The 19,976-nt window shown below is 34.3% G+C and overlaps 1 protein-coding gene across 1 annotated transcript; it reads right to left on the bottom strand.

Moving 5' to 3' along the window:
* Positions 1–1,435: 1,435 nt before the first annotated feature.
* Positions 1,436–19,003, bottom strand: nudc (nudC nuclear distribution protein). The gene is made up of 9 exons (XM_028818932.2): positions 18,797–19,003; positions 17,977–18,054; positions 15,007–15,216; positions 13,553–13,618; positions 12,521–12,634; positions 8,371–8,565; positions 7,472–7,555; positions 5,486–5,604; positions 1,436–1,934 (listed from the first exon to the last, which is right to left on the bottom strand). Exons 1-9 carry the CDS (start codon positions 18,839–18,841, stop codon positions 1,883–1,885), a joined length of 963 nt encoding a protein of 320 aa, XP_028674765.2. The 5' UTR covers positions 18,842–19,003; the 3' UTR covers positions 1,436–1,882.
* Between the last annotated feature and the right edge of the window lie 973 nt (positions 19,004–19,976).

Raw genomic sequence — 19,976 nt, 5'->3', positions numbered from 1 at the left:
TAACCAGAAAACCACTGACCTTATCAACTCAGTTCTCAGCCTTGCATGGAATACATTTTGAAAAACACATTTTTATACTGAGGTGCCATTTCAGGTCATTTAGGGATTTTCCTTCCATCATTACAATGCTTCAGTTGACTAAAGGTCAGAGGACTCAAAAGGTATAATTAAATACAGTATATCTGGCTTTATTATGAAAACAAATACAACAATATTCATTACATGGAGAACTGGCTAATAAAAAAAATAGCAAATTTAAAGTTTTACTAGGATTTAAAATAAAAAAAGAAAATGGCATGTCATTTTTAGCAGTGCATGAGAATATACCTAAAAACTACACTTTAATCAAGTAACATCTTCCCACATCAAACAGAGGTAGGACAAGTTAAATGAAACAAATCACAAGTATCTTTAAATTGTGAACAGTACGATACTAAAGATGTTACTATCCTGTTGAAATCCTGTGTCTGAGCATTATCTGTGTAAAGTTTGCATATTCTCCAGTTTTGCATTTGTTCTGAATTTTTTAACACACGTTTGTGAAGACTGTTATGGAGTATGGCACTACTGGCAAACAGTGCTGTGTAAGTGCCTTCTGACAAGGCTGAAGCAAACCAGCCTGGAAGAACGGGCCAAAATGATACTCAGTGTGCAAAGCTGGTACACACTTACCCCAAAAGACTTTAATATTTGTAGTTGAACCAGCAACAGATTAAAGTGTCTGGATTGAATACTTATGCAAACAGTGCATTTCCTTTTTTCCACATGAAGGTTTTTCTCGTAACATAAAAATAACACAACAAATCTTATTAAATATAATTTTGAGCTTTAATACTTTGAAATTAAAATACCATAGAAAGTAACATTTCAATGTGCTCAAGAATCTGGCACTGCAGGTCACAGTAAGCAAGAGCTGACCTGAGTAGCAATAAGCATAAAGCATAAGGCACATTAACACATTTACAAGCATCTGCTCGAAGTTGGCATTAAGGACAGACAATCTGCATTTATTGTGGTAAAAAAATAGGAAAGCTCAGAGGAAACCTTGAATATTAAAAGTCCATTGCAAAGCTACATGCATAAATTAGACTTTGGTTTAATAAAAGTGGGACAGCAAAATTATCTGCAGCACCATTGTTTTACTTTGGATAAGTTTCAAGTTAACAGAGAAAATGCTCTTACAGGTAAAACCTCTCTCATGGCCACATGAGACAAATTAAAATAAGCCATTGCATACAAGTAAAAAAAGTAACAGGTTGACAGTTATTATGATAACTTTTTGTATAAATTATTAATTTTGGCTTTCTGTGTTATATGAGGTTTTATATTGTAAAGGCAATGTACCTACCTGTGTTTAATACTCCATTTCATACAGGAAAAAAAGAAAAAAAACACCTTAGTAAATCAAACCATGAAATATTAATTCTCAAAAATGTAATTTTAATTAACTTTTTATTGATAAAACAAAATGGTAGATTTTGGGAATACAATATGTAAGTAACAAACTAAAGATGACAAAATTTATTGGCTTGGTCAACATTGGTAACAGCACTTCAGAGAGTTAAACTGGGGCAGTGTTCATTCTACTAGGCATACACAAAGTAATTGGGAATTTATTTAAGTTTCTATCCATCGCATAGCTCATACTTACGAGATGTGTATAGGCCATGGTAGCACTCAAAATAAGACCAGAATAAAAATGAACTTCATAACAGTCACAAACAGGCAAAACCATTTGATCTGTAGATAACCAATATAAAATGTCACACATTCCCTCCAGATCAAAACGAAGACAAAAAGTTTGTGTTTCATCCATGTAAACCATTTTCATTTTCATTACTTGACTGTTGTCACACCTTCAAAATGGTTGCTAGTTTCTATTTTAGCTGAACTTTGCTTTAGAGAAATCCATTTCTGGATGTTGTTCCATAAACCTGCAACAAATTGAACAAGAATAATGACTGTAGAAGAATACCACATAAGCATACTAAAATAAAGTCGAATGTTTATTAATTTCATGGTCCTTTAGATCAATCCACATTAACCTCATACTAATAACAAATACTAAAGTTGGTATTCTTTTGAAATGAAGAATTTAATGTTTCACCTCTAATGCACATATCTTCTACTAAGCTCATTGTTCTTATTTATTTCACTTCAGTAGACTGGAAATACTTAAAGAAAGATTACATCTATATCAAAATATAAATAGGTATTAATACAAACCTATTTCATATAGCCTAAGACATTCATCCATTTTCTAAATATGCTTTACTGGCCCTGGTGGAGACAGAATAAAAGTGAAGAGCTGCTCCTAACCTGCAGCATACACATGTTAACTCTCACACTGGGACAAAGGACTGTCCTTAACTGCTATGACATCGGGTCTTTGAACTATGAGAGGAACTTTGACTTCTCAAAAAATCCTACAATTAAAAGAGAAAACACACAAAGAAAAGGACTCTACCTTTAATATACAAGTTAATATGTTCAGCTTGACAGTGTCTTTTTCATCATTTTTAAATATTTCACAATTAAGCTGAACTATTAATTTATATCTCAAAGGTTCAAGTTATACCTGCTTCAAAACTATACTCATGATAGTGTTTATTGCTTTCTTGTAATACTGTGTCCTCCGTGTCGGTCGCAAGCTGCTCTCCTCTTGAAAAACAATCCTTATCAAGAATGTTATCATGTAACAACTACAGGGACTAAAGTATTATATTACTGCAATATCCAGCAGCTGCTAAGCTGTCTGTAATAACAAGCAGGCTTTTTTTCTGTCCTACTGGAATAGCAAATATTCACTAAACTTATATCACAGATGAAAACGTCGCATAGTATTTTTGTCACTTTTCATATCTACTAAAAATATGTGAAGAAAGAAAATGAATAAAGACCTTTCAACATTAACACACCAGCACAGCACAGGTTAGGATAAAACTCAGTTTTCTTCATCTTGAGTTTTAACCTCATCCTCATGTGGTGAGAAAGATGGGAAAAAGGTTATTTCAAGTTGATGTTGGCCCACCTCACAATGTGGGTTAGTACAAGTAAAACTGTACGAATAATGATAAGTATATTGAGCCATGGCAAAAAATAATTAACAATGATAGTAATTAGAATAAGTATTAAAGTATCCAAATGATGACACCTTGAGTAATTTACAAAACTAATATTCTAATTTCTTCTTTCTCTGTAACACACCAATGTGGATATTAGCAATTATTGGCAGATTACAGTGTTAGACCTAAATTTAGCATTACAAATCGTAATGCAGAAAACACAATAATCAAAAACTATATCCTGCATGACAATCAATGCAAGAGCAGTAAGAGCTGTAATGCAATTCTGTCTCATTAAAAATAAGTGTTTGCTAGAATTTTTTTTATTACTTAGGAGGGCGGCATGGTGGCACACTGGTAGCGCTGCTGCCTAGCAGTAAGGAGACCTGGGTTCGCCTCCCAGGTCCTCCTTGCATGGAGTTTGCATGTTCTCCCTCCCATGTCTGCGTGGGTTTCCTCCAAGTGCTCCGGTTTCCTCCCACAGTCCAAAGACATGCAGGTTAGGTGCACTGGCGATCCTAAATTGTCCCTAGTGTGTGCTTGGTGTGTGCCCTGCAGTGGGCTGGCACCCTGCCAGGGGTTTGTTCCTGCCTTGTGCCCTATGCTGGTTGGGATTGGCTCCAGCAGACCCCTGTGACCGGGCTGGACAATGACTGACTGACATTTACTAGGGGGCTTCGCTCGCCAACCCCCCTGCCTGCGCTACGCGCCAGCCACTTCACGTCATCCACTCACAAATCTGTATTTCACTTTCACCAAACAACAAATCTTTTAATTCTTGCAGATATGCCTCTTCATTGGGAAGAAAAACTACTTTTCCCTGATGGCAACACGAATTAGACGATGTACAAGTTTCCGACTTAAAGTTTAAATCCGAACAATATATTCGATCTCTTCTAGCTGTTCTGTTATTTCACCAAGTAATAATTTCTGTTTGTTTGCACTAATGCGATTTTTACTATCATTTTTTTGAGACTTTCGAATTTTAGTACTTTCACTATCTCTAATCTGCTCTGCATGTGTATCACGACAACTTTTTGAATTCTTTATGATGTTCTACTTTGTCATCTACTCTTTGTCTTTTATTTTCAGCCCTGCGCGTGGTTAAATCTCTTGGCACAAAGTGTTGTCTCGTGGGACATGAAAGTATCGCTCTGAAAAAGTCTTGTCCAAGGATTTTTTTTTAGTATAATAGAGAGATTTCATAAGGTTCCCCACTCTTGACAGCTGAACACAAATAAAATAAAGTACTTAATGCAAACTCATCAAAACAGTACTGAAGCACTACAATTAAGGCTCCACTTTTCTATAACAACTAAAAATACCCATCACACAGTTAATCTTAAAGAAGAAAAAAACTTTTAGTTTAACAAAATACTGGATTAGTTTGAAGTCAGCACAGGTCATTGAACTACTAAGAGCACATGCTTTACATGTACTTGTAAAATGTTGAGTGAATCTGTACATCAGCACTGCTTTAGTATTGTTTAGCACTTGTGGGTTACAGCAAAAAAATAAAAATGTGCATGCTAACAAGAAAAATCAATTGACATTATGCACGGAAATGAATAGAATTTTTTTTTTAGAGGAGAGTAAAATATTAGCAGACAAAACGGAGAAGTTGATTTTCATCCAAACAAGTACAGAAACAATATGGAAGCAATACATTTAAATCCAAGAATTGTAATCTTATATTAAAGACTTACCTGAAGTAGGCATTATAATTACAGTAAGAAACATGCAATAGCTGCACACACTCAGGACTACATCATGCAAGGGTTTTTTTTACTTAATGTACAGATAAAATGTATCCTATAAAGCATTAAGAATTCAGTTATATTGTCTCTTTTACAATGCAGAGATGATATGATGACAGGCTGTAAATTTCAAGCCAAGTGCAATTATGTTTCTTGAGAAAAAGAGTAATACCACATCAACATTACTACTAAAAAGGTAACTTGGGGGCATTTTTGGGTTCTTCGCTAGCTTGTACAGTAAACTCATAATCATTTTATTGCAATAGTTTACCTTCCTGAACTGACCTTGACTGCAAAACCATGTAAACTGAAAGGTGGCACTAAGTAGAGTCACATTATTTGTCTTTACCCGCATAATAAAACAGAAATCAAGACTATTTGCAGTAGTCAAGGTAGAATAAAACAGCACAGGCAATCTTTACAACTCTTTCTGCCTCAATATATATGATAGTTGACATTTTCTTTAGCTAATCATTTTAAAATACTTTTCTCTGTTTTCAATATGTTGTCAATTTAGTTTTCCTACCTAATAGCATTATAGTAAAATGACAAAAATAAAATGTACTTTAGCAGTACATTTAACAATTAAAATATACCATAAAAATATCTCAATATGTCATGGTACATTTCTCTTTCTAATTTCATTTTTCAATATACACTTACTTTTTAAGAATATCTTGTTTCTTCTGTTCATCTGAAGTGGGTAAACCCATAGATTTCTGCCTCTGATCATACATCATTTTTTCTACCATGCTTCGGGTTTCTCCATCCAAATCAGATAACTATTCCACAAGCCAAAACATCAAAATATATCAGGTCACATTAAACATTATTGTACAATGTTGTTATTATAAAAAGCCTTTAAGGAAAATGGATCTAAGAATACTGTTTTTTTGATACAAATTCAATCAGTGTGTTTAGCTGAAATGGCAAACTTTTAACATTTAATAAATTGATTGTTAACAATCTGTACAATATAAGGAAGATAAACTGAAATTGAATTCACATGATATAACACATATTTCACAGTAATTTCAGATTCAGAAAATCTCACAATGCTTCAGTGTTTTTGTATTTCTGATCTGAAGAAATGTCAGATATAGTAACTACAGAAAGGTTAAAAAAGCGAATACTCTGTAATAGAAGATAAAATATATAGTTCACTAGTACAACCCTGAAGCATTTCACTGAATTGCTTACATTGAAATTATTTCACTGGAACGTGAAACTGCCTCAAGCAGCTTACCATAATGAACAATTAATAAAACTATGTCCTCTAATGGTTAAAATTCAAATATGTTTAATAATGGTTACATTTAACTACTTCTTTCACATTTTCTAAAAAAAGTCCTCGCAAACTCCTAATTCAGTTTACTATGGGATGAATACCATTTTTTATTTAAAACAACTAGCATGTTTACATGTTTTACATTTTTTTTTACTTGAAGTGTCATTGCATGTACTACTGCACATATTTTGTAATGAAATGTGACAGAGTGAAAAGAATGCACGACAGTAAAGAAAATTAGAATGTCAATTTTAAAAGTGAAATAAAACAAGAGTACAGACATAATACATCTGTCTAAGCCGTTTAGTATGCGTAAAACAATACAACACAGTGGTTAGTCTTGCTGTCTCAATTCTAGTCTACTCTCTTTATGAAGTCTGTACTTTCTAGTCACTGCAAATGTTGATTGTCCTTCCAAATTCCAAAGAAAGAAGTTTTAGATTCAATTGATGATTTTACACTGTCCTAGTATAAGTAAGTGAGTGTAGGTGTGCCTGTTGGCTCTAAAATGGACTGGCGCCCAGTCCACAGTTGGTTCCTGCCCTGTGCCTGATGCTGCCATGATTAATTATGGCTTCCTGAAATTAGATGAACTGGGTTTATAACATTGACCCATGGATGGTGAACACAGATTCATGTTCCTTCAAAATGCTCATTAGGATATGCTATTAGAACCTCAAAAAGTAAACAGCAACAAAAACATGTCAGCTTTCTATAAATTAGACTTAACGGTGTAGAGTAGAAATAGAACTGAAGTAGACATGTTTCAAGTAAACCCAATACGCTCAAGCTCACAAAACCAATTTAAATCAAACAAAGAAAAGTGTCAAGAGTTCTGCATAAAACCTCTTCAAACTAACGAAACAAAGAAAGCAAGCATGATTATGTTATTAATAGGCAATTAAAACAACAGTAGTATTATGAATTTTATATATATTTGATAGCAGATTATTATAAAATCCTTAAAAATTTATTTTTGGCTACATGGCAGTGTTGTCAAATCATAACTCATATTCTACCAATAATTTTTGATGTATCTAGGCAATGCTAAACCTCACTTTAACAATTGATACTTGGCTTTCACTTTGCATCATAAATTCAACAAAAGCAAGTTTTCCTTTAATAAATTACAGTATATGCAGTTAATGGTGAAAATGATTTTAAAAATATGTTCAATTAAACATTTAAAAGACAAAAACACCTTCTTGGTTCCTCCCTTTTAAAAAAATGTATTTAAAAAGGATATCCTTTCTGAATAGGTTACATAAATACTCAAATAACAGCCAATTCAGGATAGTGAGATGTAAAAAAAATACTTGTATAAAATGTTTCAAAGAAATTACTTTGTTTATAGTTTGTACCTTAGAATTTTCTGGACAAATCTTCTTGGTGTTCAGCTCAGGGTCAGTGGCTACCAGCTTACTCCACCATTCCATTTTATTTATCTGTAAAAGTTATATTAATGAACATTTAACTATATAATCTTAGCTGTTTCTCAAATGCAATCAGTGATTCATAATTATTATCAAAAACTACAAATATTAAAAATGATAGAAACATGTTAATGCTTAATCCAACCTAAAATGCTGGCTAATAAAATGGTACAAACCAGGCTCTAATGCATACCAAGTATGTATCACCTTCTTGCCCTACATGATGCACTTCACCAGTATTCTACCAATGCTTATGTACAGAAGAACGTCACGTTTTGTTGCATATTTCTCTCATTTAAAAATTTCATAAATAGCCACAGCCTCGTCAAGACTCTATGCTTATTAAACTATATTCCTTGTAAAATACTTTCAAACAATACTAAGATAGGTGTATTTTAGTTATGTCACCCTGTCAAGTTTCATAAAGCATCCTGCATATCAATGTCAATCAAATTTTCGTGTTTTGGGAATTAACCACTAATATGGATAATGTAATCAAGCTCAGAAGCCCAGTCTTACTCCTTAAAATATGGAAATTAATGATATTCGGACTCAAAAAATAAAAAAAAGAATGAAATCCAACAATGTTAAGAGAGACAGACACAACAAAATTTTCATTCCCAACTACAAGGAATGAAGGAAGCCTATAAATTATATTTACTAATTTTCTGTAGACACGGGTGATGAGTTTTTTTCCTCCACTTTCCACACATTACTATACTATCATTGAGCTTTTCGATAAAATTATCACACTTAATGATACATTGAATTCTTCAGTGATAATTAAGCTGCAGACATGACAACTTCATAACTATGTAAAAACCTACCTTTTCTAAATGTATTGTAATAGCCTTGCCATCTTCTATAAGCCATGAGCTTTCTTCTACTTTCACATCGTTGTACATGTCACAGTCAATTACTGGAGGGTGTCCCTTTAAACCCACTTTTAAGTGTCGCCTCTGGAAGTCAACCACCACGTCTTTACCTTTCAGTCTGAACCGCACATCAAATGGAATAACAATCTGTGGCATATACAAATTGAAACCACAACAAATAAAAAAAATATTCAGCCTTGAATGTTCCATTATACTGCACATTAGGAGTTTTCACTTCCTTTTTTCTACAAGCAGTTACTTTAGATTTTCTTTTCCTTTACTGACATCACAATAATCTATATGATATTACACATACATTTCTATAACATCTTGTCTATGTTATGAATCTCAAAAATTATTACAAATACATGTTAGGTATATTTTTTAACTCAAAGATAAAGAAAAATATTAATAGCTAACTGATGAGATTAAAATATGGATAAAAATCAGGGAAAAATCTATAAAAAAATATATATGAATTTCCAGCTTGGAACTTCTTCTGTCAGAACGATCATTTAAAAATATTCATTAAGCAGTACTGTTGATGTCACAGCAAGCTCTGGAGACAAAAATTTCTGATAGAACTGCTCATAAACTGGTCACACAGGCAAAGTATATCTCACAGAACATTGTGAATGCCAAATGCCATGAATTGTTTCACTAATACCAAAGTACTGGTCCTGCAGAACAGTGTTACTTGTGCAAAAATGGTCTACATAAAAAGCAGCTACAAAGACACCTTTCCAACTATCCCAACATTGAAGTTAACAATGATGAAACAGAAATGTAACTTTTGCTATAACCAAACAATACACTGGGAAAAAAAAACAGATGAAACATTTCAATAAGTCTGGACATCTAACCAACCATTAACCATGAGTGTGGATCTATCATGTATTAGGAGGAGCCAGTTATGCAGAAAATGGATTGATAGAAGAATGGATTCAACTAAATACTAACAGAATCCTAGAGCACAGAAAAGAGTTCAAGGCCAGTAAGAAAATGAACCTGAATAGAGACACCATACTTCAATTTCAAACATGAAGTATGGACTACAGAATTTAAGGACTGATTGGCATGGTCCTCAGACTTTTATATTTTTTGAAAGTTTATAAGAAGTTGTGTAAACGAACATAAGAGAACACACATTTTAAAAGAAAATACAGACACTTGTTAGCACATTTGTTTGTATACAGTAGATGTTCATTCTGCAAGCTACATGAATGACAGACAAACTATAAACAAACACAGGTCTGTATGTGAAAGTTAAACATTTGGGCTGTGCTCTATTTTTTTTTTATCTTGCACTGTATAGCTTAAGAGTCCTATGATTTTTTTAATTAAATCAGGAATATGCTGTTTTATGAGTCAATCCACCTAGGAAAATACACTGACAACAAACAGTATAAAGGTAGTACATGGAATTGCAACAAGTGCAGATTTACGATGAATGATACTTTTTCAGTAGGCTTTCCACATGAACACATAGAAGACTTTTGAAGGAAAAAAAAATAAAATGAAAACTTTTTAACAGAACACTACCAGCATATTGCTAATGTTGCTGGGGTAGCTTAAGTGATCCTTCACAATCAAGGCATTCATGCTTATGTACAAGTCCAAATTGTTTCCAGGACTAACAGCAAAAAAAATGTACAACTCCAAAAACCATTATCCTTGAGATTAAAGGAATACACCACCTGAAAATGATGTTTTTTTTTGTTACTTATCCAATGTTGTTTGTGGTAATAGCCAAGAAATTTTTTATCTCATGTTTTTATGGAGAATGGAGATAACAATGTTCTTGACACAATTAGCTTCTATGGGGACCAACGCTAAACAAACTGCAAACATTATCAAAATGGCCACTCGTATACTAACAACATCTCAAACAGATATATTTTGGCCAAAGTATTGCTAAATAAACCACTTCTGGAAAATTCTTTTGTAAACAACTAAGGAGCACATTCAAATGGAATCAAACTTTTTGAACTGAAGACCTGTCTCTTGACCATTATGATTAACAACAAATGGTAAACAACAGACGAGGAAAAAGGTCATTTTTGGACAGAGTATTCCTTAAATGAGAACATAAGGTGGCCTGTTTATCACAAAGTCCATTAATATTACCTTAGTATTATTCTATAAAACAGGGTCCTTACTCTAGGCCAGGCATGTCAAACACGCGGCCCGCAACAGAAATCTGTGCGGCCCGCAGACAGATCCTAGTTAGCACTGAACTTGTACAAAAATGATTACTATCGTTTGTGATTGAATCATTCTGCATCTTCGGTGTTACTTATTGACTTTTCTTACTTCTGCCTTCTGACAAAAGCGCGTTTTCCCATGGCATTACGGTACCGGAAACATCATCTGCTAGTATAGCCACGAGCCTTGACCAAAGTTAATGAGCCGCAGCATCACAACTGAAGTGCTAGGCTGCAGCAGGCAGCGGGCAGCAGGGGCAGCCTTAGGCATGTACAAACTGTGCACCTGCACAGTGCCGCCCAATCCCAGGGGCCGCCACGCCAATATATATTGAATATAAAACAGAAAGAGAAAATAACGACACAGCTGTCGGCAATGTGGCCGAAAAACATTGTGTTCTTGTTAATTAGTACGCTGTATTTACAAATGTCGCTAGAGTTGGAGCAGTAAGCTATGTGTAGTATTACAACGTTCTGCCGTAATGAGAATATCATGGGCCGCCACTTGGTTTCAAGTTACGGACACACGTATATAGAAGCTTGTCATGAGCACGAGGCAGCTATGCAGTGTCCGCAATGGATGTGGCCATCCGCCATGCATAAGATACCATACTGACATTGCCAGGCGAAGGGGCCACCGATTCTTTCTCTGCCGCCACGAGCCTAGAGCCACCCCTGCTAAGGCTACACTACTGACTGGGCTGCTGAGACTGGCTACTGGGTAGAAATGACCATCACAAGTAGTAATAGGCCGCATATTTTCACGTTTTTTTGCTCTAGTTTCATGTAAATTTGTGCTAGTATTGTAACGAACAGTTACTGCAGACTACAGATGAAGATCTGAAGTGGACGCGAGAAGCTGGTGAGTTGTTTATGAACATATTTTTGTGATTTTGAGTTTGTAAAATTATTGTAGGTCAGGTGGCTTTTTGCATATCGGCTTATTTTATTATATAAACTTTGAAGTAAACTTAGTAAAGTAAAATTTGATTTTTGGAGGATTTGTTTTCCAACTTGAATTTCTGAGCAATGAATTCAGTGAGCATTTTCATGATGTCAGTTCACACAAACAGGGCATTGCGCTGTCTCTTACAACGTTGAGAATGCGCCTGAGAATATCCAAATGGAAGTGCAGTCAGATTCTATTCTGAAGGCAAAATACAACGAAGTTGGTGTGCAGGCTTGTATGCTTACCTGCCACCCTCGTATGTGCAGATCCGTAAGTTGGCATCGAGAGTACCGTCAATGTTCGGAAGTACTTACCTTTGTGAGCAATTGTTTTCATTAATGAAAGCTACCAAACCCCACATCGCTCAAGATTTACCGTCGAGCACCTTTCATCCATTATAAAGAGTTGCAGCTGCACAAGATTTCAAGCCTGATATTGACGAACTGGTTACTAACAAGAGATGCCAAGTGTCGGGACAAAGAAATAAATCTCACACTGTAAGGCTCCTATATAAGCAATGAATATAATGAATATAATATAATAAGGACCTAGCTAAGAGGCTAAGACTCTAATTCTACACTGTTGTATGGAAACTGTATGGAAATAAACTGCTTTTCTTTAAACTTTTAAGTGTTACATTTTTTAAAGTTTTCAGTATTGGAAAAAAAGCTACAGTAACTTTGTATAATAGTATAATAGTATTTGTTACAGTGCGGCCCGCTGACGCACATATGGCAGTCGAAGCGGCCCACCAATTGTAATGAGTTTGACATGCCTGCTCTAGGCCACAAATCTTCCATCAGTCCTCTTTATACAGCATCATTTTTAAAATGAAAAATTGAATTTTTATTTTTGATCTTCCTTCTTTAAACAAATTAATATAATTTACAAATAAAAGAGAAATATCAAAAATAAATATTACATATACAAATAACAGAAACAAACTCACGTCAACTTCAGAAAGGGTTTGCGTCCATCTGTAATTTGGTAAATCAGCACCATTTCCTGAGTTTGGTTTCATTTTTCCTTTATCTTTTTCATCTTCCTCACCTTCTGAATCAGACTTAAAAATTAAATAAGCATTGAAAAAAGAATATTTAAAACATGATATTGAACTTTACACCAAAAAGCACAAATAATTGTTCCAATTAGCTGTATATGCTAAATAACCCTCCAGAACACTTATACCATATGTTTTAATGCAAAAACAAAAATAAAAAGAATGAAAAACAGCAAAAAAAAAAAAAAGAAAAATTCTGTGAAGCTGCCTACAGGCAAATGTCAAAAAGCTGGCAGAAATGTGTATTCTGGGCAGCGAAAACACATTAAAACTCAAGGCCAGAGTATAGAAACACAACAAGAAACTTGAAATACAGTAATTTAATTCTTATCTATTATGAGGATAAGTATGCAAGCATATTGCTCTTATGTGTGATGTAATAATATACAAGTAGAGCCACCATGGTTCCTGTTTATAGTGTAAAAGCAGGTACATTCTTCTAGAATGTTATCCAGTCTCTCATTCAAAGGAGGCTATTCTATAAATGAAATGACTGGCCACTTTACTGCAGAATCCTGTTATGGTCTTTATCTTAAGTATGCTTGATTTTATACAGATGCAACCAGTGTAATCAAAAGGATTTTCACAAACAAATAAGTGGTTGCAGTTTATGAAATATGGAAGAAAAATAGCAAAGTAGTGTTAATGCTGAAAATAGCAAACGTGAGCATTTTAAGCCTGAAGTAATGTAACTGGTAGAATATAATGTTGAATCAACTTTTGTCCATTTTCACAAGAGTTTAAGACTGGGTATGGCGCAGATAGCATCTCGCAAACAGTACAATGTGATGCATAACTGCAAAGCACACTTATAAAACAAAGGCACAACAAAACTAGTCTATTAAACACAGAAAAGTCAGAACTACATATGGGGTGAGACTAGTCACAGTCTTAAAAAAAAAACAAAAAAAAAAACCTTACCCCTTTATTATCAACTTCACTGGTTCTATCTTCTGTGCTAGCAGTACTATTTTCTGTTTTCTTCTTCTGCAGATATCAAAGAAAATAAAAGGGACATCTTACTCCAACAGAAAAGCAACGAGGACATTTACTAGTAGTTAAATATAACTTTTCATCATTTCACTAATACTGAGTCATTTATTTCACTTAACTTTAGTTCCTTCATTCTGGAATGTTCAACGTAAACCATTTAAACTTTGCAAAATTAAAAAAGTCTGCATTCTAATCAGTGCATGAAATCAAATTAGAAGATGTTGACTAAAATTGTTTTCAGCTAAAATATTAGCATTGTATGTAGATTATAGAACAGTCTGCGATAAATCCAAAAAGATGCACAGCCCAGCTCCTAAAATAAGTAAATAGTGCCTTTTTTGTTTCCCTAACCAATTCCTTTAAAGACGTAGTGAGATGGGCATTGACCAAATTAAATGAGGATTATTTGTATCTACAGTGATGCAAACATATGAACACACATGAATAATGGGCAGCACAGCAGTGGAGGATAGCGAAAGTGAGATGAAGGCAAGGCTGCACCAGAGATTTGACACTACGTTTGTTACTATTGATGTTAATGTGTTAAATAATAGTTACAGCAGAAGGTGACACTACAAAGGAGTGTGGGTTTAGAAAAGAAAAAAGTCAAAACATGGACACTGATGGATGGAAGGTTTCAGAGTCATGCAGGAATCATTATCATGTATTTCTATTTTGTGTATGTAGTAAAAGCACTGGAAAGGGTTCTTTCCAGTGATATGAGAGAGCTTTTTTGAAGGTTACTCTGCTGGCTGCATTGGCAAATGGTTTGTCAAAATAAAGGGTGTGTCACATGCCAATAAATCCACTGGGAATGCTGCTTCTTTAAAGGAAGATGTTGTGATGCTTAGTGATGCTATGGTAATGTGAGCAAAAGTTCAATGGGCCATCTCTGATGTTCCCTTAATAGGAAGCATTTCTGGAAATGATGATAAACGTTTATGGAAGTTCCGAAAATAGTTTTATCATGTACTGGACTGGTAAATAGTTACTATGGTTAATAGAGGTGCAGGAAAAAAGGCAAAGTTGAAAGAATTTAGATGGGAATGATCAGGTGGGTTTGTGGGAGTTTTTACTGAAAGCGAAGACAACAAATGCAAAATTAAGATACAGAATTAATCTGAAGGAAACAAGTGTTATGGTGAAAAGCAACAAATTAAGGCATGAAGGTAGAGAAGGATTGGGTCAATGTGTGGGATACAATAAAGAGAGAAGAGACAACCTCTAAAGATAAAGTGAAAAAGAAAGAAGCGGAAGATGTCATAAATAATTGGTCTTACTCCTAAAGACACATGAGGCAAATTAAATTAGGGAAGTTGAAAGAATTACTGTACAAACTGGGTGATTTGAAAAACTGCCATTAAAAGGGTTGTTACTTCTACCTTTTCAATCTCTGATTGTAATCTCTCTGCTTCTTCATCTGTCAACTCTTTTATTCTTGGTTCTTCTTTATCATGCTTACTGTTCTTTTCAGCAGCAAGTTTGGCTGCTCTTTCAGCCTTTTCACGTGCCTCTCTTTCCAGTTTAGCTGCTTTATCTTTTTGTGCTTTTTGAGCCAAACTGTTGTGGTGAGAAAAGACTTCTTTGACTAACTGAAAAACAATACATTAATGTTAAATTAACATTTATAGCAAATACTACTTAAGCTATAAAACTGAAATACACACATTTGCTTACACACAAATCCCAAAAGAAACACTTAGAGAAAACATTTTCCAAAACATTGCAGTTGCACTGTTTGGCAGCTTATTACTTGCAATGATCTTCTGCAATCCAAAAGAAACAAATAAAAAATGTTGTTACAAGCAAGAGACTTTAAGGAAATGCATGGAAAAAGCTCTCTATATATAGAATGCACCTTTGCATCAATAAAAATAACTTGTGCACACATAAAATAGTCATGATGATAAGTATTTTGAATAGTACACAAGCTCAGTGAACTACTACAAATAAATAATAATAAAAAAAAACAAGGTCGACAAACTAGACTTTGCACTTACTTGAGGCAAACAAGAAACTGGGCCAAATCAGTGAACACAAAAATTTAAGCTGTTTATCAAATCTAGCCAAGTACATATCATCCAGAAATTATCAGAACAAGTACACACTAAATATAGCTTTCCATAGACTAAATATAATCCTATGTCAGGAGAAATAAACAAACAAAAGAGTTACAACCATTTTATTTAGAATACCATTTAGAAGAATGACAAACCGAGTATTTTTCTTTTACAATTATACTGAACTGCTAAGGCCTGAACTAGACAAAATATATTTATCTACAGCCAGTTAGTGATAGGCAAACTTTACACTGTTACCTTAATATGCATGCATATTTGCAAAACAATACAGTAGTTTATGTGTTTTGCACAGATATATTTAATATATATATATATATAATATATATATAATATATATATTATATATATATATATATATATACACACCACACACACACACAAACACAGAAGTGTATGTCAGCCTATTCTAAAGTGAAAAATTAATCAGTTACACAAAATGTATAATTTGATTTATGGCATATAACCGCTATTTATACAGTATAAACTCTGTAATTGAGGACATACAAAATGTTTCTCTGTTTTAAGACAGACAGTTTTAACAATTCACTTAAGCTTTTTAAATGTAAGTTTTTGCAATTACAAAAAATATGTGCAGCTCGTTCTATTTGAAATATCTCAACAAAAACTAAACTTTCCTGACAAGTATTACAGAAAAACAAGTGTACCAAATTTCAATAAAATCGGTCCACTGGGAGCGGAGTTGCTTTACTGAGACAGATGGACAAACATGACAGTGACAAAAGGGGCTTTTGTATTCTATACAAATGCACACAAAAATATTAAGAATGAAAAACTCCTTTTTAAATGCTAATTGGTAGTTACAGAAACCTTTGTAATAGCATTGGCAAAACTGAAACCTGTTATTTTGTTTGCTTGGGTTGCAAGGTACTAGCATTCCTAAACTTCACTGCTGGGTTCAAAACTGGCCAAAATTAAAGTTTGACTAAGTAAATGTCAATCTATTGTTTTGGTTTTTTTTTCAGAATGAAGGTTATTCCATGTGACAGACTACAAAGGTGTCTGTCCACTATTGTCTCGAGGGACAAGGGAAAACTGGATCTGACCAGGATAGAAAAAGAAGGGACAAACGCACAACTGCATAAGAAGATAAGTACATCAGAGTCTGCAGTTTGAGAAACCAACACCTTACAAGTCCTCAGTTGGCTTCTTCCTTAAATACATGCCAAATACCAGTGTTGTCTGCAAACAGAGAAAGGATGACTCCAAGATATCTATAATATACCTTTCCAATAATCTTCTATCCAATGTCTGAGTTCTTTTCCCCATTTTAATTTGCCATTTACCAGTTTTAGATATGGCGTTTTCTTTGAAACTCTGCCTCTTTGGTTATCATCCCCAGTATCCATTACTATCAAAAGCCTTGAAAATTTCTGGATATTTCCCGACTTCTGACTACTACTGTATATTGCAATGCAATCCTACCTAAATTCCCAGGATTATCTAAAATTACTACAGCAGGTTGCTACCTTTAAATATACCTTCATTATATGGCTCACATATTTTGGAATGATATACCTTCTAATATAATAGAAGTCTGCATTTAAATTAACATTGATGGCCAATTATTTTAACATGACATGATATTCCTGTTGCAGCTGCTGAAGACTGTTCATGTTGTGCTTTAGCAACGATATAAATCACTTTCTCCACTCTTTCTTTTCTCTGTGTATTGTGGTTATGCTTCATGTCTCACCCTCATAAATATCAGACTAAGCATTGGACGTTTAACAAAATCATGGATAAAGCTTTTCATTTACTACTAATGGCAGCTTTGACTTGTTGGAAAGAAGGTACATAAATATGTGGTTGTCTATATATATTGCATAGATTTCATTTAATGTTACTTTGTGCAATACAGTTAAAATATTTGTTAATAGGTACAGAGTAAATGACCTATATACAAGCAAACTGTTTTTGCATTAAGTAAAAAGTACTGTCTTTTGGTAGTATATGATAAATAGCTTAAAATACACCTCAGTGCCTACAATAATAATGGTTCACAAATATGCCTTTAAAAGAAGCACACTTTACTAATGACTAACGTTAAAGGGTAGAGAGATTTCAACACAACATTACTACATAACATCAAAAAATGCTAAATCTCATATGTTTCCCCTGGAGGAGGAAAGAAAGAAAAAAGCAAACCCATTTCCTTTACATTCTGACATGATACTTAATTTTCCCATCCGTCAGCCCTGAAAGCGGGAGTGACATTTTCAAACGATTTGGTGTACACATCTTGCCACTTACCTTTTCAGCTGCACCAGAATCCCCACCAGTAAAAAAATCTGTCTTGCGTCTCAGAAAACTGAAGAATGTATTAACCAGCTGAAAAAAAAAAAGCAGAACAATGTTGCAACTTTTTAGTAACATAGTTAAATACACACAAGATTGTGAATACTTAGCATTGTTTATTAAAACCAACAAGTAGAACAATGCACTTAGTGGTAAACTCTGAATGCTCTGGACCAATATTTAAAGAATAGAGCAGATAACAATACCTTTAAAATAACCGTTATACACAGAACATGAACACCCGAGAATGTAATATTGAAGAAAAAGTTTTCTTTCATTCAGATTATTTTTTTTCTACCAGCTTGCTCTTACTTAGAAGCCTTGTAAATAATTTTAGAAAATGCTCTATGTATACTGAATAGTGCTGAATGCAATCAAATCAATCACAGGTAAAATGACATCATCAGAAGTGGCTTTATTCAATTTCTCACAGTGAGAAGAGTCCCTTTTATTTTGATAGCTAATATAAGGTTTTTCTTTATTAGTAATCTTTGCAACATGATTCATGCTTTCACAAGATGAAAAACACCATACAATTCCTGTTCAAAAATTATTTTTAAAAAAGTGCATTCAAATTTAGAATTATTGTATATTGTAAAAGTTAAATAAGCAATACGTGAAAAGCATTGGCAAAACCAACTTTTTCAAATAACAATTCTATTTCAAAACACTATCAAATTATAAAACTTTATTGTATCTTTAGAAACGACAGTAGCTCCAACGGTTTCTAATTCTCATTATATAATGGGCTGCCTACCCCCCACGTTTATATTACCTCTTGCACACCACCTTCATGCTGCTGTGCCATGGCCAACAGCATGCCGTCAAATCTTTCCTCGTCTCACTCATTATTTGATTTAAAATACACAAATCTTTTCACAGCACAAGATATTTCACGATTTTCTTTACTCGCTATGGAGTTGCAATCACAGCACAATCACGTTCCAACGACACAGAACCACTCACTTCCTGGAAACAGGCACCGCCTACTGACCTGCTGTCTTCGAGGATTCAAACAACCATTGGTTTTTACGGAGAGTGACAAGAATTTGGACCAATTAAGTTCAAGTCCATGTAACGTCTGCCCGCCTGGACGCGACAGTCTGTAGGAAGTGTAGTTTTTACAATTTCCGCAGGATGCTGTCTCGCCGTAGAATGTTCTGGAAACCCGTTTTTGAGTAAGATATTTGGATATGTTGGTTCAGAGTTAGAAAATTTACCTGTACAATTCCTATTAATTAAATTAGTAAAATACACACACTGGTAAAATTATTATGATCACCAGTACACCTGCTTATCTATGCAACTATCTAATCAGCTAAACATGTGGCAGGTCAGGAGCTTCAGTTCATGTTCACATCAGTCACCAGAATGGGTAAAAAAAATGATCTCTGTGATTTTGACCATGGCATGATTGTTGGTGTCAGACACGCTGCTCTGTGTATTTCTGTAGTTGATCTCCTGGGATTTTCACTCACAACAGTCTCTAGAGTATACTCAGAATGGTGTGAAAAACATACAGTGAGTGGAAGTTCAGCAGACAGAAACGGCTTGTTGATCAGAAAGTTAGAGAAGAATGACCAGAAAGAGCTGACAGAAAGGCTACAGTAACTCAGATAACCACTCTGTACAACTGGTTTGAGCACGGATGGGCTGCACCAGCAGAAGACCACGTTGGGTTCCACTCCTGTCAGCCAAGAATGGACATACTGCTATTTGAATTAAATTAAAAATATTACAAATAAGAAAGATGAATGAGAAACTTTTGTCTCTTAACCTGGTACTTACGAGTGCAATGCAGGGAACTTGCAAAAACTCACATATGACTAGTCGAATAATGTTATCAGAAGATAGGCAAGCTTTTATAAATATTATTCCACCACTAATGTGCGGTGATCGATTCATTGGAATTTGCATAGTTGAATTCTGGAGGGCAGCGGTGGAAATTAAGTGAA

Source organism: Erpetoichthys calabaricus, chromosome 14, assembly GCF_900747795.2.
Source record: "Erpetoichthys calabaricus chromosome 14, fErpCal1.3, whole genome shotgun sequence".
NCBI classification, from domain to species: domain Eukaryota; kingdom Metazoa; phylum Chordata; class Cladistia; order Polypteriformes; family Polypteridae; genus Erpetoichthys; species Erpetoichthys calabaricus.
The sequence above is the reverse complement of the archived record's forward strand: the minus strand, read 5'-3'. Positions and strand labels throughout refer to the sequence as shown.

Coding starts and splice junctions, on each gene's coding strand:
- nudc (XM_028818932.2), bottom strand. CDS start 18,841: ATGCTGTTGGCCATGGCACAGCAGCATGAAGGTGGTGTGCAAGAG. Junction 13,619..15,006: donor TACAATCAGAGATTGAAAAG/GTAGAAGTAACA, acceptor TGATATCTGCAG/AAGAAGAAAACAGAAAATAG. Junction 7,556..8,370: donor TTACAATACATTTAGAAAAG/GTAGGTTTTTAC, acceptor TAACTTTTACAG/ATAAATAAAATGGAATGGTG.